At 41.8% G+C, this 21,518-nt stretch overlaps 1 protein-coding gene across 1 annotated transcript; it reads left to right on the top strand.

Annotated features, from left to right (window-relative positions):
* The first annotated feature begins 12,599 nt into the window (after positions 1 to 12,599).
* Positions 12,600 to 21,037, top strand: LOC147884779 (suppressor of mec-8 and unc-52 protein homolog 1-like). Its single transcript, XM_087397215.1, has 5 exons — positions 12,600 to 12,652; positions 19,378 to 19,588; positions 19,723 to 19,875; positions 20,602 to 20,655; positions 20,765 to 21,037. The coding sequence occupies exons 1-5, from the start codon at positions 12,624 to 12,626 to the stop codon at positions 21,035 to 21,037; spliced, it is 720 nt and encodes a 239-aa protein (XP_087253341.1). The 5' UTR covers positions 12,600 to 12,623.
* Positions 21,038 to 21,518: the final 481 nt, after the last annotated feature.

The following is a 21,518-nucleotide window of genomic DNA, read 5'->3' as shown; positions in this document are numbered from 1 at the left end:
GGCCCGACCAGTGAAGCTGGGCTTCTACAGAAAACACTTCTTACATATCACAGCGGAGGTTTTCATTGATCCACCAGGATACACGTAGATTCACCTACCCCCCTCACTGAGGATCTCTCTTGGGCAGTTCCGAGTCTCTTCACATAGACTTTGTATCGAGAGCGGCAGAGCAGAGCAGTTACCCAGGGAGAGGCGCAGATGCACACTGTGGGACATATAGGAGGTTGAGACAGAGGAGCATTTGATCTTTAGGTGTCCTATTTACTATGAGATCCCAAGGGCATTTCTACTGCCTCTTCAGAGATAGTTAGGGGGTTTTGACCCATCTCCTCTCCTACCCAGGCCAGCAGTGTTTGGCTAGTTTCATTCATGAGGTGCTTAGATACCATGAGAGAATACTCCGAGCATGGAGACAAGAGCAGACTTCTTCCTCGACTGATACCTCTCAAAGCTCTATCACGGAGTTCTTTCAGCCAAATCACATAGACCCCCACGAGACGAGACCTCGACATGACCGTGACCTGGAGCCTATGACTCGACAACTCAAACAGAGGATTGACACACAAATCATACTTGGGGACATCCCCTCCTTGTTTAGGGTCGGACCAATCGACAGGGGTCACAGTGGCCCTGGTTAGGCACAGAGCTACAACTAGGAGACATACCAAGACTGCACCCTTGAGGGGCTGACAATGCTCTATTGCTGACCTCATGCCTCCACTATCTCATCCATCCTGATGTCCTACTGATAATGATGATGATGATGATGATGATTATGATGATGTTGATGATGATGATGATGATGATGATGAGATTGATATATAGTCGACTATCGACATGACTATGTTGTACTATGATGTACTTAGGACTTAGTACTGCCATTTTGCATTTTTTGCATTCTGCAATGGTGTGGATGCTCATTTAGTAGCTCCACTACCATAGCTCATTGTATCAGGTTTTTCACAGTCTCATAGACCCATTGTTCTTCCAAAGACTTTAATAAACTCTCTCTCTCTCTCTCTCTCTCTCTCTCTCACACACACACTCTCTCTCTCTCTCTCTCTCTCTCTCTCTCTCTCTCTCTCTCTCTCTCTCTCTCTCTCTCTCTCTCTCTCTCTCTCTCAACAGCTCAACAAGGGAAAAGAAGTGATGCTTGAGTGGACAGAAGTGGTGACAAAAAGGATCAGCAGCTCCTCCTTAAAAAGAGTTCATTTTCGTGACACTAGAGCAAGAGAAAAGGAGGGCCAACAAAGCAATGAATGTCCTAGTTAGAGGCTTCATAGTGGGGGACACTCCAATGGCAGATGCTCAAGCCTTATTCACCAAGATGGGGGTCAACCTTAAATGCAGCTTGGAGGGTAGGGAAGATGGAGATGCCAACGAGATGCTTAGCATTGAAACTTGGGACTGTAGTAGACAAGTCCACCCTCATGAGCATGAGAGCATCTCTCAAGGGGACCAAAATCTACTTGGATGATGATGACCTCACCCTTTTACAGCAAGAACACAAAAGGGAAGGGATGGTATGTGTAATGGTGGCAAGGGAAGTAGGGAAATGGGTTGCTTCTTGTGAGATGAAGTTGTGGCTTGCTCCAAAATCCACCAAGTCTTTGATGGCATGTGTCATTTGTCCACAAACCTACAATTTAATTGGCAGTTTAGTGTTTTCTACCTATTCTAAGGTTGCCTTGAAAAGTGTCATTAGAGCCTTATGTTTAAGTTTAGCATGATGCACCCTTGATTGCTTGTCTTTTCATGAGAGCAACCTCCTAGATAGCTTAAATGGTTTGTTGAGTCAAGGGGCATTGTAGCGTTTAAGCTTATTGTTGCCATTGATGTAACCATCCATTTCAATTCCATCAAGCATTTCAATTCGGCATGCCCCTTGTTGTGTGATCTCCAAAACTTGGAATGGACCCATATCGTGATATTTCAATTTCCGTATGGTATTCCTTACACTACGTAATAATGCAAGGTTGCCTTCGCCAAGTTCCTTCTTTTTAAGGTTACATTCAAACCAACGTTTCCTCGATACATGTATGTTTATATGTATATATGTGTGTATACATGCCTCCCCACATGCACACATAGATATGTGTGTGTGCGGGTGTGTTTTCCAAAAGACTGAAAAACACCTACACATATTCACTCCTGGCAATGGGAATGCTAGGGTTGGACTTAAATCTGACTAATGTTGGAAAAAGGAAAAGATAGTGCAAAACATACAAAGAGCCAAGACAACTATTTGTAGAGTAGAAATATTGCAAATAGTTTGTATTTCAATAGATAGCAACAACAACCCTAATGCAGGAGATGATGATCAGCTTATAACGGTGTTCCGACTTTAGTCGGATAACAGTCAGAAACAAACATAGTTCCAAAAATGATGTGGTGGATAAGGCCAGTTATAACTATCCGTACAGTTACAAAATTATCCACTACTTGCTATTGTAACCCGCCTTTACTAGAGGTCTACTAACCCTCCTTGGTTGAGGTCCACGTGGGTGGAGAGGTCATCCTCAACACTTGGCACACCCGGTGGTAAAATATTTTGCAAAAAAGTGGAGGACTCAAACCCTTCATTGGAAGTAATCCATCAGTTGAACTTTGATGGTGTGGGTGGAGTTTAGATCAATGATTGCATAGGAATGGCAATGTGTTATCCGAGAAAGAGCAGACAGGATGGAGAAGGGGGAAGAGGAGAAGAAATAAGGGGAATTCTGATGGTGTCGGACCCGAGAGGGGAGTGCACAAAACAAGCTAAGAATGGCTGTATGGAACTGTAAAAACAATACCCTTTGGTCCCGACCCAGGTGGTTTCCTGGAGACATACACCTATAGAGACATCATCTTCTACATTGAAACACACGCGAACCCAAAGAGAGGGCTTCCCATAGTGACAAGATACACTTGGGAGTTAGCTCATAGGAGGGAGACCTCATATCTGTGGTACGTAGAGAGGAACATGCACGTCATATGTGGATACAAGTCCAGTTGCTAGATGCCTGACCAATCATTGCAATATGCTACTTTCCCCCAGACACATCATCATATGCTTTAGACCATCCTTCTCTTGGATTTTGAGAAGACTTATGACAAGGTGGAGTGGTCTTTCCTGGAGGGCACTATGCAGAGATTGGGTTTCTCAAACACATGGATTAGAGGAGTCTCTGTGCTTTCTGTGGGGAGCTCTAGTCAGATGCTTGTCAATGGACACATGGGCAAGGCCTTTCCTCTCTCTCGCTCGGTCCGTCAAGACTATCCCCTAGCTCCCTTTCTTTTCCTTTTTGTGCCGGAGGCATTAAGCTACTACTTAAGATCGCACATGGCGGGACTCATAGGGTTGAGGCTCCCAATCCGACAAGAGGAGGAGCTGCTATACTCAGAGTTTGCAAATAACACAACCTTGTACTTAGAAGGCACCATAATGAGCTTGGAGGGAGTCAGGGAGCCCTGGCAATCTACTGCGAGGCCTAGGGTGCACAAATCAATAGGACAAAATCCATTGGTTTCTTCACAAGTTATGAGGAGACATAGGGGATTCGAGAGTGGGGGAGTGCCTTGGGCTTCCACTGGATACCATGGGGCCAAACAGCGAGATACCTTGGATGCAAGGTGGGTATTGATATTACAGCAGAGCAACAGATCGCCTCGGTCCTCAAGAGTGTTTGGCACAAGCTTCTCTACTAGAGCTCAATCAAACTCTCCCTAGGGGCCATGCCCTAATGGCAAACCAGGTCCTTCTTGCCATGGCCTGGTACATTGCCTCCTACCGGTGATTTCACAAAGGGTGCATAGAATACAATCAAATACGAGAGGTCACACCGACGAATAATGCATACATCTTATTCTCTTGCTTTCTTATGGCTTAAGTCTGGGAAGATTTATCGGATATGCTCAAATGCCCTTCATCAGTCCTTTCAGATTGGGATTGGAATGATTATGTAGATACATGGTTCTGGTGCTCTAGTGGTTTGTTTTCACGAAGGGAATGGCACATCACTACTATGTTGAAACAGAGTATGCTTGATAACATACTATAGAAAATATGGCTGGCACGGAGATTTCCTATATGGATCTACTCTAGAAACGGTCGTGAACCAAAAGAACCCTTAGTTTATTATTTTCAAAAAACTAGCAAATTGCTCATAATTACACATGCATATACGATATTTGTTTATACATAATATGATACTTTTGTGAGGGATGGCCTTCCTGTTTTGGATTTTCAATATTTTTTGGAAAGCCTTTGTTGAGTATCTTTAAGGGTTGCACGTCAATTGGCTAATCTTATTTATCCTTAAGGGAATTCAAAATAATTTATTTTTCCATAGGTTCTTCTTGTCGAAAAGCATGGCATTTATTATCATTTTGACTCTTTATAAATGGCATGGCCTAGGCTTTTGCGTTTGATGTAGCATTCATAACAAGATGGCTAGTGAATCATGGGAAACTTCATTGACATTGTCGTTAGCCATCTAAACTTTATCTTGCTCTTTTCTTTCCCACATGATATCATCGATCAATTAGCATGGTTTCTTGTTTTATGTCTTTGACAAGACTATTTGTGTTGAGCATTTTGATGTAGTACTTGGCCAATGGCTCTAGCTCTAAAAATGGCCTGACATCTTTGAGGAAGATGAAGATCTAGATATCTGTGCAATTCTCTTTGGTTAAGTTTCATATGGTATATGGCTTACAAAGTTCACCCATTAGCACATGTTTTTTGGCTTGCTTACGTACACACATTAGTAGAGGATACATTATTCTAGAAAGACCTCTCAAGAATATTACTTAATGATGCAAGCTGAGTGTTGGGTTTGTTAAACTAGAATAGGATGTACGTGGATGTTATAAATAATTAAGATTTCCTACATTTTCAATATAAATATTTGTAGACATTATTATTATTGAATATTATTTTCATGGCTGATATTAGAAACAATGATCAAATAATTTTGGAAGCTAAGAACAAGGCCCTGTGCATGCTTACATTTTCAATTTAAATAAATCTACATATATAAACTATGTCAAGTTGCTTTTTTAGAAATCCCCTCATGCACATAGATGGGATGTAAGTTCCCCCATCAACAACATACCCCTGAGTGCACTAAAGTGCTATGTCACATGTTTATGAGTGACCCTCGGGGTAATTGCCAAACCCAAATGGGGTCACATTGAAATAGTCCTTAACTTTGGACTACTCAATTTTGTGACACATAACCCCCCTTTTGAATACTTTTTATTTCAAGCAATTATATTATGGGACACTTAGATTCTTTCTTTGCTTGCTTGATTTTCCTACCACTTCAACAATTGTCGCTCACATTTTGGGCTACTCGATTTTTCCCGCTCACTCTATCAATTGCCTCAAAATATGGGGGATCCCAAGTGGTGGGGTATGCATGTAAATAGGTGTCCAATATATCAACCTAGACATTGGGCTAACATTTTGATTTTCTTCTCCATGGCCTCATCACAGAAAGGCTCGACTGGGGGTGGATTATTTATATTGTAGATGCTACCCTTTTTAGTATGCAATCCTAGGCTTGGTGCACTCTCTTTATAGTGGTTAGATTCAAACATAATCTGAGCACATCCATGATCCCAGATAGTAGTCATCCTCTTGCAAAAACTAATCTCTTATTCTACACACTCCTATATGAGCTTGTACCTCTTCTATAGTTATACATCTCATTCTATATGAGTGATGGTATGCATCAACTTCATCTATTTGAGCCTTGTGATGTTGTTTCTATATCCTACATTTGTTCTATATGCTCTTCTATATGAGCATGTGCCCCTTTTATAGCCTTACATTTCTTATATATATGAGAGTATGATTCTATAAGCATACATTGCATTTCTTCTCATGTATGGTAGGATGAATTCTTCAATTTGGGCCTTATGATATGAATGATCATATGTTTCTATATGCTCATTCTACATGAGCCTATGCCTCTTCTATACGCTCCTTCTAGATGAGCTTGTGCTTGGCATATGATTCTTTTATCAACATACGTTACATACATTTCTTCTCATAAGCATACGTTCCTTTTCATTCACTTGTTCCTCTTTAGAGCATATGTATCTTCTCCATAAGCTTGTGCCTTTTTACATATGCTTCTATAGAGTGTATGATTTTTTTATAAGCATATGTTACATACTTTTCCTCTCATGAGCTCATGCCTGTTCTACTGACATACGATAGGCATATGCATATGTTTCTTTTATAAGCATACGTTTCTTCTATATGGGCACATGCTTGAGCATAAATACATGTTTCTTCTAGCATACGTTTCTTTTATAAGCATATGCATATGTTTTTGTTGTATGCACATGTCTCTTCTATATGAGCATGGCATGAGCACAATTTCCCTCTATATAAGTCATATGTTTCCATAGAATGTATGATACTTTCATAAGCTTATGCTACAAAAGATAGGCATAAGCATTTGTGGTTGGTGTGTTGGTGATATTGAAAGTAACATACTAATCAAAAAGTGTGTATTAAGAATTATTAAGATTTTTTTAGTTGTGTGTGCTTCCTTGAATTATTCTTTCTTACTCTTTTCTTTGGACATTGATAACAAGTTTAGCAGTGCTATGACACCTATTTTTCCTTCTTGTTTGAGATATGATCCATTCCAAACTTAAATTATTTGGATACTGGCAAGTAGTATAAGAACTTAAAATTTACGGATACTAGTAGGTCGTATAAGAACTGAAACTTTATGGATATTAGCAAGTCATATAAGAACTTATCCATTTAAATGTTTATAACATAATATTGGTATTTCCTCCTCAATGATTTATCTATTATGGCTCCTCATAGTCATTCCCTTTTAATAATATTTTCATACTTGGAGTTGTTCATATAATCTTGGACCTTCTTTGGGGTTCTTTGCCAATCTATGTGCGTACATCCACAAGCACGTGCATGCGTGCACACACACACACACACATATTAAAAGGATTAGAGGGTTCCCTAAATTGGGTTGTTGTAGAAAAGGCGCATATTAAGTTCATTGTGGAAGCATTGCTTCTTCTTCTTTTTTTGACAAAGATGTGAAAGATTCCCTCTGAAGGTCCTTCAAGTTGATTCCCTTTTGTCACTTCTTATAGGCAAATATTGGTAGCCCAATTTTAGTTTCTTTCCATCAGCTCAAGCTCCATGTGTCATTGGGTGTAATGGCCTTTTGTTGAGAGATGTTATAACTCTCCCCCCTTTGGTAAACAAATATTGGTGGCTCAATTTTCATTTTTTCCATCAGTTCAAGCTCCATGTGTCATTGGGTGTGATGGCCTTTTGTTGAGAGACATTATAACTCTCCCCACATTGGTAAACATTATTTTCTGATGTCATATTATGCTTGATCTTCAAACCTCATTGCTACGCAAACCAAAATGGTACAATTTTGAGTATCTTGCATTAAATTGATGTTAAACATGGTCTCGATAGGAGATTGAGTGTTAGCAAGTGGAGTCTTGGCATACTGAACAATCTATTGGTGATATGAACAAATGATTGTGAGATGAGTAGGAAACCATCTAGGTCATAGGTAAGACACATGTCTATTATAAAAATTGATAAGTCGGATGAACTGGTGGAAAGAGGACTTTTAAGGAAAATTTAATATGGATGGGAGTTTCTTGCAGAATTAAGGAGGGGTAGTATGGATGCTTCTAACTGAAAGGACTTAAACAAGGGAAACAAATGAATGACTTTTATGTCCTCCCCTACTCAACTTTAAATCTAAATTCCCAAAAGATGTAGAGCGAGAAATACAAAGGAACTAAAATAGGGCCCCCAACAAAAAAAACTCGCGATTAATTAATTTCTCTATGTTTGGGGGGTTGTGCACCAAAAATAAAGCTAAGGTAAGGCAACACGATGGTCAATTAAGGTAAGGCAATGCGATGCGATGGGCGGATGTGACACGATGGGGAGGAGGCAGTTGATTGGCAGCATAGCAAGCTGGAGGCTTCTTCCAGAAGCCTCTGAGTCTAGAAGCTTCTCCAAGATAGTATAAAAGGAGGAGGGGGGTAGTAGAGTGCAAGCAGGGGAACTGTGAAGGCCTCTCCAAGATAAGGAGGAAGAGAAGGGGAGTAAGGGGGAGAGAGGAATGGAAGGCAAGGGCAAGGGAGAGGAGTGGGAGGAGGAGTGAGAGGGGGAGGAGGGAGGCAGTGAGGAAATGTGGAGGGAGGCAACGAATGTGAGTGGAGCAGAGGCGAAGAGAAGCGAAGAGGTTTGCATCAATTAGGAGAGAAAGCTGAGCAGGAGCATGATGCGAATTAATGTGATCTAAAGCTTATGTTAATTGCACCAGAGAAAATTGTGACTAATTAATAAATAGGTTTGTAGCACAGATGCGTGTAAATTAAAATCAATTAATTAATTTGACTCTACTAATGAAATATCAAATTAACCTGAGATAAAAAACAAGGGTAAAGTTGATTAAGTCATTAATTTTTCATTAACCATCAAAAAATTAACATCGGGTATCACAGAGCGATCAGATAACTATTACATCCATTGCAATTGACATTTTCGTTGCAAAACTGCTATACAAGCTTTGAAGGCCACTTTCCCCATACAAAAAATAGATCATAGACAAAAGTCATGCGATATGTTTTCCCATCCTTGACTTCCGGACCAATGGCAGATAATCTGGAACACGAGGAGAAGTGCTACTAGAAGCTTCGCTTCCAACCGAAGTCGTTGCTGGCTCCTTCCTAGGCTTATGTCCATGAACAGATGCCACGTTGTCGGCTGGGTTGGCGGTTAAGGGACTTTGGTTCGCCAAGAGAAATCTGGAATCCACGTCGTCAATCCGGGCATGTTCCTGTACACTTCCTCCATTAGTTGGAAGGACGATTTTTAGAGATGGGGCTACACCAAAATCAAAGTACTGAGGTGCATCCAAGACACCCTTGATGTGTTTCTCTACTCTAGGCTGAGTCATTGGAGCTTGCAACAAAAAAAATATACTACTCACGTCACTTGCAGTCAAAGCATTGGGCGACATAATTAACTTCCACATCGACTGTGCTCTCCTGGCATCCATTACTTTTCCTTGTTAAGGTATTACCCAAGCAGCAAACGGGTAGTACTGGCCCGAATGCAACATCTTCAGAAGACATTTGCTGAGAGGCTTTCCCAATATGCACTCCAACTTAAAATTCCAATACATAAAGCAGTGGTAAAAAAGATTCGCACTGGTTAAACACACACGGTTTTTTTTTTCATTAGCACTGTAGCGTACATGCAACTCCATCCCGGATTCCATATCCTGCTGACTAACATTCTTTTGCATGCTTTTGAAGTGAGGCTCCCCATAATCTTTGAGGCAGTAGCCCAACATGCCATGAAACGTATGCATGTTGTGTTGCCTCAACGCGCGACACACATGATAATACCACCTTTAGGCCTTTCGAGGTCCCAGCTGAGATATTTCGCTATCAACTTGTTAATCACCTAGATATCCTAGCAAAAATTCGAATAACCATTTGGAAATGCAAATGCGACAAGGCACCCCCCCTTTCCAAAGTGCAAAACCTAGACATACATGCTCTTGCATAAACTTTTCCATGTCAGTAATCAGACACACGTCCATAGCACTTCCTCCTACTCCGATAGTGACACTGAGTTCAAAGACCTTGCTACCCTCTACTCCTATCTTGCTAGTACACTTTGCAAGCCTCCCACGCCTTCTATTAACCCTACAAAACAATCACGACCATCAGTACATGCATGCGTATCGCCTACGCTCCTTCTATTACCTATTAACCTGGTATACTTACACCTCCTTCGTATCACCCGTGCTAGTGCATGCCTCCACCCTACGCTCTCCATTGCCATCATCTTCACCTCCTCCATTCACTTCAACGAGAAGACCATGCTTGGCAAGAGTTTTCACTTTCATCCTCAACGCACACCACCATCGCCCACACAACCAATTTATCACCATCCACTACATCATGAAGGAACGCTCCTAAATGGAACATCATCTCTCACAAAAGATGCTGGAAGTGGAGCATTTACAATAATGCCCTTGGATTTTTCCGAAACTACACGTGGCCGCGAGACATGTGGCATCACATGCACCCTCTCCTTTTAGCCCCTCTTCCCCGCCTCTCTCCCCCCAACCAAACAACAAATTAATCGAATTTACAATTTCCCATTGCTGGGGGGCCATCCTATTTGATCCATATGCACATGTTAGGCATATGATATACAACAATAGGCTTTGATCCCCCCCCCCCCTTCAATGCATAATTGAAATGGAACCATCATCTAAAGTACTACAACTTTGTCTCAACCTTTGTGAAGATGTGAATGGTTTGATCCCCTAATCTCATAAGCATTAGGTCAATAGGCCCTTTTTAACATTTCTTAAATTAAGTGAATATGTATTTCAATATGCTTTAGCCAAGCATAAACATGGAAGATAATTCACATACCTTCCCCTTTTTCTCTGATTTCTAACTAAGAGGCCTTTCTGGAGCTCACGATGGACTCATAGATTAACTGCTATGAGCCATTCGATGATAGAAGTGTGATGTTTAGGGACTAGTGAGACAAGTCTGCTGCTACTGATCTTAGAGCACTCCATCAATCTCTTCAGTCTTATTGTTTTTTAAAAACTTCCACACTTGCTCAACAAGACACCTCCATCCCTTGCCCAAATAGTTTTTGCTATGGTGGATTTCCCATGTGAATCAAAGAGAAGTCCAAAATGACAAAAGGTTGCAACTACACATTAATTATCAAGGAAGAAGTGATACATTATTTGTTTAGGCATAACAATGTGATGAAGTAAGGAAGGCTATAGGGGCAAAGTGCTATTATTGCATGTACCTATCATATCAAGCGATGAGTGCTATTATGGCACATGGAGAACATCGTAAACCTTGTAATAAAGCAATAGAAACCAACTAAAAGCTAGTGAAATTCACCATCTATTGTGGTAATGTCACCTCAAAATTATAGTTATGTTATTACATGTTTTCTTAAACCACCTTGGCTAGTGTCTCCTCCTTAGAAATGTTTGTCTTAAACCACCTTGCCTCCTCCTTAGAAAACTAGCACTTGACTAAGTGTTACATACACATAACAACCCTCAACATTATAACCCATCAAAACAAATGAGTATTGTGCATCAAGATGAGGGTATGCGAAGGAACAACAAGGTGAAGAGACCACAAGAACAACACCAATAGGTTTGAAACATAGAAGTGGTATTTTTATATAGCACAAACGGATGGGGATCCTAATACGATACAAAGTGTGGTTTATAAGGGCCTTTATAGGTTGGCCATTCCCTCGCTCGCCAAGCCTCTTCTACAAGGGCAAGTTGACACATGCAAAAAAATCATCGAGCCTGCCATTCATGTCGCCTGGATAAAAATGAGCGAGAAAGATCCCCTGCCCAAGGGTATGGGTGAGCATTAATAATAATAATGAAAATTTATTATCAGTGCGGCTAGTGGGGCTTGAACTTGGCACTTTAACATGTATCCAAAAGCCTTTTTGTTGGGCTATGGGTGGTGTGCTTGGTGTGTATTGACCCATGTTGCCAAAAGGGTATTTTTTTTGGCTTTAGTGAGTGGGGGCTCAGTGTGTAACTGGCCTAAGGGCCACCCGCTCCAAAAGTGGTGGGGGTGCATTGATTTACTTGGATCAATAAGAAAGCTGGGCCTAGACTCACACAAAATTGAAATCGCGTCCTTGCCATATGAAGGTCGCTGAGCAAGTGGGAACTAAAAAACTATACCCTGTGTTGTGTGAACCCCTGCCACCTGACCTAGATTTCTCCCTCTATCCACTAGACCAATCAAACTTAGAGGTAATTAAGTGTTGGCTCCCTCCTCCATAAAAGTTGACAAGCCAGTGTTGTGAACCACCACACCTAGCGGCCCTCCCTTCGTTTTGGTTCTCCTCCATGGTTGGGTGGGTGGTGTGAGCCCGCCCTAAGAATGAGGTCGATTGACTTTAGGCTACATGGCAACAATGAGGTTAAGGCTAGTTTGATTGCGCATATATTTTTATGATTATGAAGCACATGATGTGATAAGACTGCCGCTGTTGTGCAATGTCTTTTTTTTGGGGGCGTTGTATTGAAATTGAAAGTGCCACAAACGCCCCCATACGAGCCGCCCCTGGGGCTTGAACTCAGGTTTGGCACATACACACCCACATGTTTCAGCCGCTTGGTCTAAACGCAGTTGGCACCGTTGTGGGATGTTCAAACGGGGTAGACTCCTTTAGCTTTTCCTCCCAGAGGTGTTTCCTCCCAGAGGTGTTTCCAGTTTCTTGACTGGTGCTTTGGGCGGGGGGAGGTGCTGGATGAAGTCTTTTGTGCGCGGGCATGTTCGTGCTTCTGACCTATGAGCTGACGCCCTTGCAGCATGGGTTTCATTTGAACCCACCCTCGCACAATGAGGTTAAGTGAAGTGAACCCTAGTTGATAGCGGGATGGCATGTATATATATATATATATAGTATGATTATGAAGCACATGATGTGATGAGCAACACAAAGAACATCTGCATCAACCGCAAGCAAATGAGCAAAGCAGAGGACTTTTCATCATAGCAGGCAGCTTCTACTCTATCACGCCATGTCCGCCCTTGAAATTGAAGCTCCTGAGTATGCTCCGCAATCTTTTCCTTTCTTCCATCTTCTTGATTTTTTTTTCCTTGCTTTACCTGACCATGGATTAGCTAAAGTGCAAGGCTTCTGCGATCGGGCTAGTTCATTAGTCTGTTTTAACTTGTTTTTCAAATTTAAACCTGGGAGAGTGGTTGGCTATAGCTGCCAAAATTTTCGATACGACTGGCAGAAGGCAGGCTAGTTATACATTTTCTCGTGTAGCGAGAAAACTGACTTCAATTATCATGATTTTTGGGGGTATGTGAGAATGAGGAGGCTTTTCCTGGTTCAAGGGGTGACTATTCGACTTTGATGCAAAATGTGTCTAAAACATATTAGCAGGTTGGTGCCATTTACGATAGGTGGAGCTTTAAAAACCTGAGCTTTACTGTTTTCTATTATACAAGCGCACCAAATCTCCTTGGTGCTTAACATGCTGCATTGGTTTGTTAGCTGCGCTCAGATACTACTTTGTCCTTTCTCCATCCGCTAGTGCAAAAGCACAATTCAAGGACATTAATGATGCATGACTTTGTAGGCTTTTGGAAAAGATGTCATGTGGCATGTGAGATGAGTTATAATAGCCAATCGAAACAAGTGGTAACACTTTGATTTTGATGCCACAGTTAGAGGCTGCTCTTCGAATTCGATTGCCATGCCAAGTTTGCCCATTTATGGAGGTGACAGGCTGGTTGAATTAAAGAGGTTTTAAAAGACCAGATCTCTTTACATTGGCGATGGGTGTTTTGCAACCTACACAGGATGCAATGGATATGCTGATCTGCTTGTGAGAGTTCACTCAACTAGAAGAGAAAGTATAAATTGAAACCATAAGAATGGATCCTCTCCAAAGAGTGGAGCTCAAATGAATGCAGAAAAGTGTAGACAAACTTGACAAGAAGGGAGCTTAAGGTTGAATGTAACGGCAGCCACAAAGGGGGCATAAAAAATGAAAGGAGCTGTAGACCTCTCCTTCCTGCTCATTTGGGCTGGAGATGAAAGTGGAGGTAGGGGAGTGATATTGGAATGGGCGCACTAGCTGACAGGGAGTTCGCCTACTAGTTTGACCCTAGCCTCCTCTAGGCTGCCATAAGGTCTGCCAGGCCGACTACATGAAGGCTGCAGTATGGGCTAAATTATGACACAGGTTACTGGTTTGCCATTGGCTAGTCCCTTCAACGCGGGAGTAATTTTGGACCCCTAAGCAGCTGTACAATTATGTGAAACCCTATTGTATCACTAGACCATTTGCATTTCTCACAGTAGGGAATGAGATGTGAGCAATGGCTCAGACTTATGCACACAAGGTGGAGTATCAACTTTGCAGTCACTCTCAATGTCCAAACTATCGTTCTTCGGATGAAGAAGATATGCATGTGAATCTAGTTTGAGCACCTTCATGAAGATGTTGGCATAGTATATGCAGTACAAGCTTCATTTGTTTGTTCTAGTTCTTCTCATAAATGAAGTGGTACTAAACCTGTACGTGCTTCGAGAGAGAGCACAAACCGCTGGTTTCTCCAAATGGCCATTCAACCCTAGTTAACCACCAAAAGAGGGCCTTGCTATATGACACATGAGGCTTTTGGATTTGGATGGATCTCGGAGGACATGGGAACATATAAGGATCCTATACTTTGCTCACGTGAAGGAAAGCACTACTAAAGGTTGTTTCTTGTTGATCTATGACACACGAACTTGTTTGAGCATGAAATGGTAGCTCTAGGTTTAATGCCATGAGTCCAGATCACTTGCCTTGTTTGAGTCACAAAAGCTCTTGAGAGTCTCTGAGCAATGTACGTGATAATGGGTTGTGTGTTGAAAAGATAGATCAATTTGCTTGTATTGTTACAATCATCTTGCATTGTATAGGTAGAATGGTGTGCCTTATGAATGTAATCATTTCATTATCTAGAATGGCTTCATTGGTGGTAACCATTTCATTATATTTGTGTGTCAAACAGTTGCTAAATTTCCCACCTTTTTCACAAAATTTGAAAGAAATTGTCTAGTATAACTTGGATCCGTGACCTTTACTAGCTTTGGAAGCACTTGAGAAAGATGGGTGGAAATACCCAGACCATTCCCATACACTAGCACGTTATGACATAACTTAAGCTTTGCACAATGACACATCAAAATTATGAGTCAAAGCAGGAACATGGCCACATGCATGGCATGCAATAATAGAATGCCATAATCAATTGATATTGCAGTTTTAATTGGGCAAGAGATGGGAATGACAATTAACTAGATATGATATGTCGAAGAGTCATTCAGGTGGCTATCTTTAACGATTGCTATTCTTTTGGTAGGTTGGAGAGTGGCATCATGGACTATTATCTAGAATGTCTTGGACAGATCGTGCACAATCTAGAGTGGCTTTCTAAGAACTTACTATGTGTAATCGTTTGGGACATGTGGAGGTTTAAATGCAAAAGGTGTAGGTATGCAAAAGGTGTAGGTTTGGGACGTGTGGAGGTTTAAATGCAAAAGGTGTGTAGGTGCGGCTTCTTTGATGGGTGGGTATAGGCCCATTTTGGATCATTGAGAGGGGTGCCAATAGGGTCAACTCTCCACATGTGAGGCCCCATATGAGAGGCACGAGGGGGACCAACACTTGCAAGAACTTAGTGTTTGCGATTTCAGAAAGGTGGCCGCCCATATAGACACATGGCCTACCACATGGGCATTGAAGGTGAGTGCAATGTGAAAATCTTGAGTGCTAGGATGTGGGCAGCATTTGGCTACCATTCGATTGTCTATTTGTTTTGTTTTATCTCCGTGGTCACACGATCCATGAGGGTCCCAACCTACTTCTAGTATGCATCCATGGGCTTAGTGTTGCTCATAGTATTGCAGTTGCACAACATCTGCCATTTGCTGATTGAGGACTTGTATAGTTCTCTTATTTTCCACATGGAGCTAGCACAGTGGAATGCGCTTGTTCTTATCTAAATTGTGCATTAAGTCTCAAGTTTAGTGGGTGATGATTGTGGGTTGCTTTAGATGAATATGTACATGAGAGTGATAAGAGTGGTAAGAGGATAGGCATATGAGAGTGATAAGAGGATAGGGTATCAGAGAGACGGTAAGGTGTTGCAGAGTGGAGCTTTGTTGCACTGAGGTCAGGGAATGTGAGGAAAAGATGGAGTTGCTCTCAAGGTCTTCTTTCAAGTGGAGCATTGTTGCACGAAGGTGAGGGACTATGAGACGATAAGTTGGAGCTGATCTCAAGTTTTCCTCTCAAGTGCAATTGTATGGTTGTTGGTTGTTTTCTACTCACTATGCTTTGGGGCAGCAGTCACAACAGCATCTTGCAGTTAAGGTTCCATGGATGGGATTTGCCTCTGCTATTATGCCATTTATTGTGCGCCCATTCAAGTTGCACTTCATTCCACTCATGTGCGCCTGAATACACTCAGTACACTCACTTTGTTGAGCACTTATGGAGCTGTTTTGGTTGAAAAGCTCTCGGGTTGCCTTAATGAGTCAAGTTTATTATGTGTTATAAAGGTTGGTCATTCAGTTCTATTATGTTGTAGCCTACTTTGGAATGTTCAGAGGTGAGGAGTCGATTAATTTTCCTTTTACCTCATCTTCATTAAAGTTATGGTTCCGGCACATTCAGGTGGGATCCTCATATCCAAAGATGAATGAGGCACACAAGCCTTATCAAGAAGAATCTACCAATGGATGAGGTGTACTAAGTGTTAAGTTCTTTGTGGCATGACTTGCTACTGGTGCTGTGATAGATAATTTGGCTAAGAGAAGGGATTGAGATAGCTCTATATGGGATGTTGTTTTGGGACAACAAAGCAAAAATGCATAGAACTTGTGGCACCAAGACAAAGACTATTTGAATATTGTTGGGCTATGATGGAATAAGTTCCCCGATTGTAAAGAATTTAAAAACATATTACCTCATGAAAAGGGTAAGAGTGGAGAGGGGAGTTATTAATGAGGACGCCCCTCTATTTATTAGGGGAGGGGCTTGTCCCCTCATATTTATAACATCTTCATGTAGCCTAGTGGTAAAACCTCGAGTTCTAGTCCCTCCTTTGCATGAAATTTTGAAGGTAATCCTTTTACCTTAGCTTAATTGAGCTGCCCAAGAAAGCAATTGAATTTCTGTTTTTTCCTGGTCGGTGCCTTCGGGATAGCTGATTTGTATGGTTATCTTTCCAAGCATTAATAGAAAGGTCCTTTTTCTGTTTAGAAAATAATAATTGAATTTCTTACTCAAAAAATAAAACTCCTTAGGTTAAGTTACGTATGGAATAATTTGTTAAAGTTATGCTGGGCCTTTAGAATAGCTAGATGGGAATTGAGAGAGACTATTCTCCATACCCCCCATTTTCTTGTTTGTTTTGAGAGCCATTTTTGTAATAGCCACAACATCTAGTGGCCTTAGAGCATGATCAGCGAGTTTTTCCAGCCAGACAGTATTGACCAGCATGACTCATGGAGATGGTGGTCTAGGGGACCCGACCCAGAGTAAGAGACATGTCAGACTCGCCAATGCACTTACTGCTAGGGGGCCTTGCTTCCATGCTTACTAGACCTGATGCGTGGCCCACAGGAGTGACTGTGGCGCTTGTTTGTCGCAGGGCTACAACTAGGAGACTTAAACGAGCTGCCCGTGCCGATGGCTATGAGCGCTCTATCACATGGTTTTTGCAGCCTCACACATCGATGCCCCCCCGTCAAGGGCTGGCACTCTTGTTGGCTTCCACTCAGAGAGTTTGTCCCTTCTATGTACCGATGCCGTTGTATATCTACTTTTCATGGGTTTTAGATATTAGTTTAATCTTGGGTGTGGATGGCCCTGCCCCTCTAGATTTTCTCATTGTATCTGATTTAGACCCTTAGGTCTTTGGAATACTCTAATAAAACTTCTTTATCTGCTTGTTGCAATACGTGGTAGTAAACAGGTAGGTGGATAATTGAGGAGTGGGTTGTTGACATGTATAGCTGCTCAAAACTAGTGGGCTTTGAAATTGCATAGTGGGGATGGTGGCCCATTAGAATAGGTTTGGTAATGAGTATTTAAGGCTGCGCATTGAGCACATTCTGCCAGTTGTAACTGCTGCAGGTAAATATTGCCAAAACAAAGATTTTGGTTATTGGGACATGCCAAAAACAACACTTGAGGAGCTAGATGTAGTCAAATTATACAAATATCTGGGATAAGAATTCAAAGATAACTACAAATGGAGTGCATGTGTGGAAAAAAGAGCCCTAACACACGAGACTTGGCTGATAAATACATGTAGAAGGATGGGGAAGCCGCGCACCCTAGCCTCGCTCCGTCGGGCCACACCCTAGCCTCGCTGCTCCTTGCCATTCGAGCTGGGGGGTGCTGAGCTTCCTGCTCAGCACTGCCTCCCCTTTTTTTTCCTCTCTCTCTTATGCCTGGCCCTGCTCGTTGGGCGTTTTTGAAGTAGCCTCTCTCATTTTCTTGTCAATCAGCCCTCTGGGCTGCCGACAATGGAGGGCACTGCCAATCCGGTCAACACATTGGATAGGGCTTTTGGAGAGCGCTTCAGCCAGAGCCAGTTTGCCTGCAGCTCTTCGTTGGTGTTGTCCCCTTTCTTCCGCACTTGGTGCACTTCAAGAAATAGTTTTCACCCTCCCTTTTCTCCCTCCAAGCAGTTTGTTGGTTCAAGCTTCATTTCACACTTTGCTCCCTCGATTTAGTTTTTGGTGTTTGTTCTTCATGTTGGACGAAAGTGGGGGAAAAATTTGGCTCCTTAGGTACGTCTTGTTGTTCCCTCTACACAGCTGTGAGTAGGTTTTTTTTGTGGGTTTTTTTCTGTTGAACTGTAGTGGGGTTTTGGGATTGATTTTTGTCTCCCACCTGATGAGAAAGGTCATGAGAGGCTACCGATTGAGTTTCTCTCTGCCTCTATTGTTGGAGATTTTGTGGAAGCTTGGGATGGAGATTGTTCTTCCACTGCTGCTCGTACTTTGGTATCGTAGCTATTTTCAGCCATCTAAAAGAAGTGCAAACGGCACACATTTGGGGCTGGAGATGAGGAAATCACTTTACACGATGTTGGTGCGAGCCTGGTCCCTAGGACTCGCCAATGAGTGTTGCCAATGAGTGTTGGAAAAGAGTAGAAGCAGTACAAAAGACATTCATCATAGAAGAGCTCGGATTGTATGAAATCTTTCAAGCATTAATAGAAGGTTCCTTTCTTTGAAAAAGAAGAGCTTGGGATCAAAGTACAAGTACCATACCCTATAATATTAGCAGAAACAAGTATGTTACCTTTTGAAGGGGAAGTACAATGCTAACACACATCCAATACCTCAACAAGGTTGCACAAATGGATACAAGCAGATTACCCCAGAAACCAATGGATACAAGCAAACAAAAGGGTTGGTACAAAGCAATTGCAGGTGTTCTTGCCTTGTGTTTGTTCTTATATAGGGAATGTACTTTAGAGATGCGGTCGGTAAGAACTCATGATAATCGTTTTTTGTGTTTCTTGTCTAATAGGATAATGCATTACAAATCTATTTTTTGCAAGTCAGATTAGTCTTAATTGGTTTAACATTCATCAAAGAATTGGACATTGCACAAAGAAGCGATAGCCTAGAACTCTGGTCTTGACCTCTATTGCCAAAGGAAGAATCTAAACGTTTGTTAGAGGAAATCAAGTTTGTTTCAATGTACTAAAGGTAAGGAAGTAATAATGCTTCTTCCTTTTTTGCAGTGTCATCAAGATTGTTTTGCAGTTCTGTAAAGAGAACTCTTTGCAGCAGACTTTCCAGACATTGCAGAATGAATGCCAAGTTTCACTCAATACGGTAGATAGTCTTGAGACGTTTGTTGCAGACATCAACAATGGGCGTTGGGATGCAGTCCTTCCTCAGGTTGCACAGCTTAAGCTTCCAAGGAAGAAGCTTGAAGATCTCTATGAACAGGTCAGTATTGTTTCCCTTTTCACATGCAAGTAATATTGCAGGGAGTGTGTTTTTATAGGGTATGTTGCCTCTAGACTGCAAAGGAACAGCATCTAGAGCATAATACTGACTATGTTTTGCGAAGTGCTTTGCAGATTGTTTTAGAAATGATAGAGTTGCGGGAGCTGGACACAGCTAGAGCTATACTAAGACAAACGCAAGCCATGGGATTCATGAAGCAGGAACAGCCTGAAAGATGCCTGCGTCTTGAGCACTTGCCAGTGCGGACATACTTCGATCCCAGGGAGGTAATGGGTTTAAAGCAGTTGTTGTTTGGATGGATTCAAGTTGCTGGGCAAGGTATCAAACGTTGAAGTTTATGTTGTTGGAACTTGGCAGGCATACCAAGAGTCATCCAAGGAGAAGAGGAGGGCTCAAATAGCTCAAGGCAAGGCATTGTGTTTCTGTGCTTCTTTTTTGTTCACTATATATGATGTTGTGATTCCTCAATTTTTAAAGTGTGTTTCTCAAAAAATTTACATGCTAATCCGATAATTCAGCTTGATTTCGGTTAGCATGTTATAAATTGATTGTAATATTAGGGGTTCTATCTCTCTTGCAATCCAGCTGCCTCTTTGAGGGGAGACGGAAAGCAAAGAGAACCGTTTTGATCATACACAGAATCAGACTGACCTTTACAGCCATACTTGCAACTTTTGGCACATGTTCTTGCTTTTTTTTCTTGGTTCTCATGTAAGTCCATTCAAGCAGTAAGCCGTCTCAGATTTGCAGCTTAATCAGCAATTTAGTGCACACAGGGGGCTGTTCTAGGTAATGAGATTTGGTGTTGGGATGTTAAGAAGGGTGCACATTCTCAACTTCTGGGATGGTAAAAAGGATAAGGTTGCAAGGATGGCATCTTTTGTATTTGAAGTGGTGCAATCAGCTTCACACAGGGAGCTATTCTGTAAGGCTATATTGTTGGATGATTGCAGGATTCACATGGTGACCTAATATTATTTTGGTGCTTGCAGGTCTGGGATTACATAAGCGGAAAGCTAAAGAAGGATTTGCAATATCAGGCTGATGTAAGTTGTGTGACCTCTGCATACTCCAGGTGTTTAGAAAGAGGAAAACAGAATGGCAGCATTTGCAATATCAGGCTGATGAAAGTTGTGTGACCTCTGCATACTCCAGGTGTTTAGAAAGAGGAAAACAGAATGGCAGCAACACCTTTGTGTGCCAGATGACACGCTAGGTTTGAGAAGGAACAAATACACATCTGCGATGCAAACATGTAGGTTTAAGGATGATCCAAGTTCATGTAGTACATTAACCATAACCTTTTTGCTTACGAGATGTAAAACAGAGAAGTGGCGAACTCCATTGTGTGCAACATGCACACATTTGTCGATGAAAAAGGAAACAGAAGGGTGGTCATACCTTCTTGTGAAAGATGCACGCTTGTAGGTTTAGTGATGAGTAAATAGACATTTAACGTCTGCAGCTATAAAATAGGAAACAACTCTCCATAAATCCTGCTGCTTACACCGAAGTATTGTGGACAGACTGAATTCCCATCCAACCTTAGTGTGGTCAAAGGGCAGCAAAGCTCTGAACTCCACGTAGCACTTCATAGAAAGGAGCATGAAAGGGATGAGAGGAATAGTTGCAAAAGCATGCAGATCAGATTGATATACAGGTACATCCTCGGGAAACTGAAAGGGGTCATCGAGAAGGCTCCCAAATCGCCTGCAAGATATACATGATGTCCAACCAGACGTTGACATAATAGTAGATCTAGTTTACTGCCCTCTCATTACTAGGATACAATGTGCTACCTGGATATTCTAGGCCGTGATGCTAGCAACCGTCTCCTAGTTACTGTCCTTTGAAAAGCTCAATGGGTACTTTTTGGAGGGAGAAGCGGCATCATGTATCTCCTGTGCAT

The sequence above is a fragment of the Dipteris shenzhenensis genome, chromosome 26 (assembly GCF_047967505.1).
Source record: "Dipteris shenzhenensis isolate YYH24624 ecotype China chromosome 26, Dip_SZ_1.0, whole genome shotgun sequence".
NCBI lineage: Eukaryota > Viridiplantae > Streptophyta > Polypodiopsida > Gleicheniales > Dipteridaceae > Dipteris > Dipteris shenzhenensis.
This window is presented reverse-complemented; position numbering and strand designations above follow the sequence as displayed.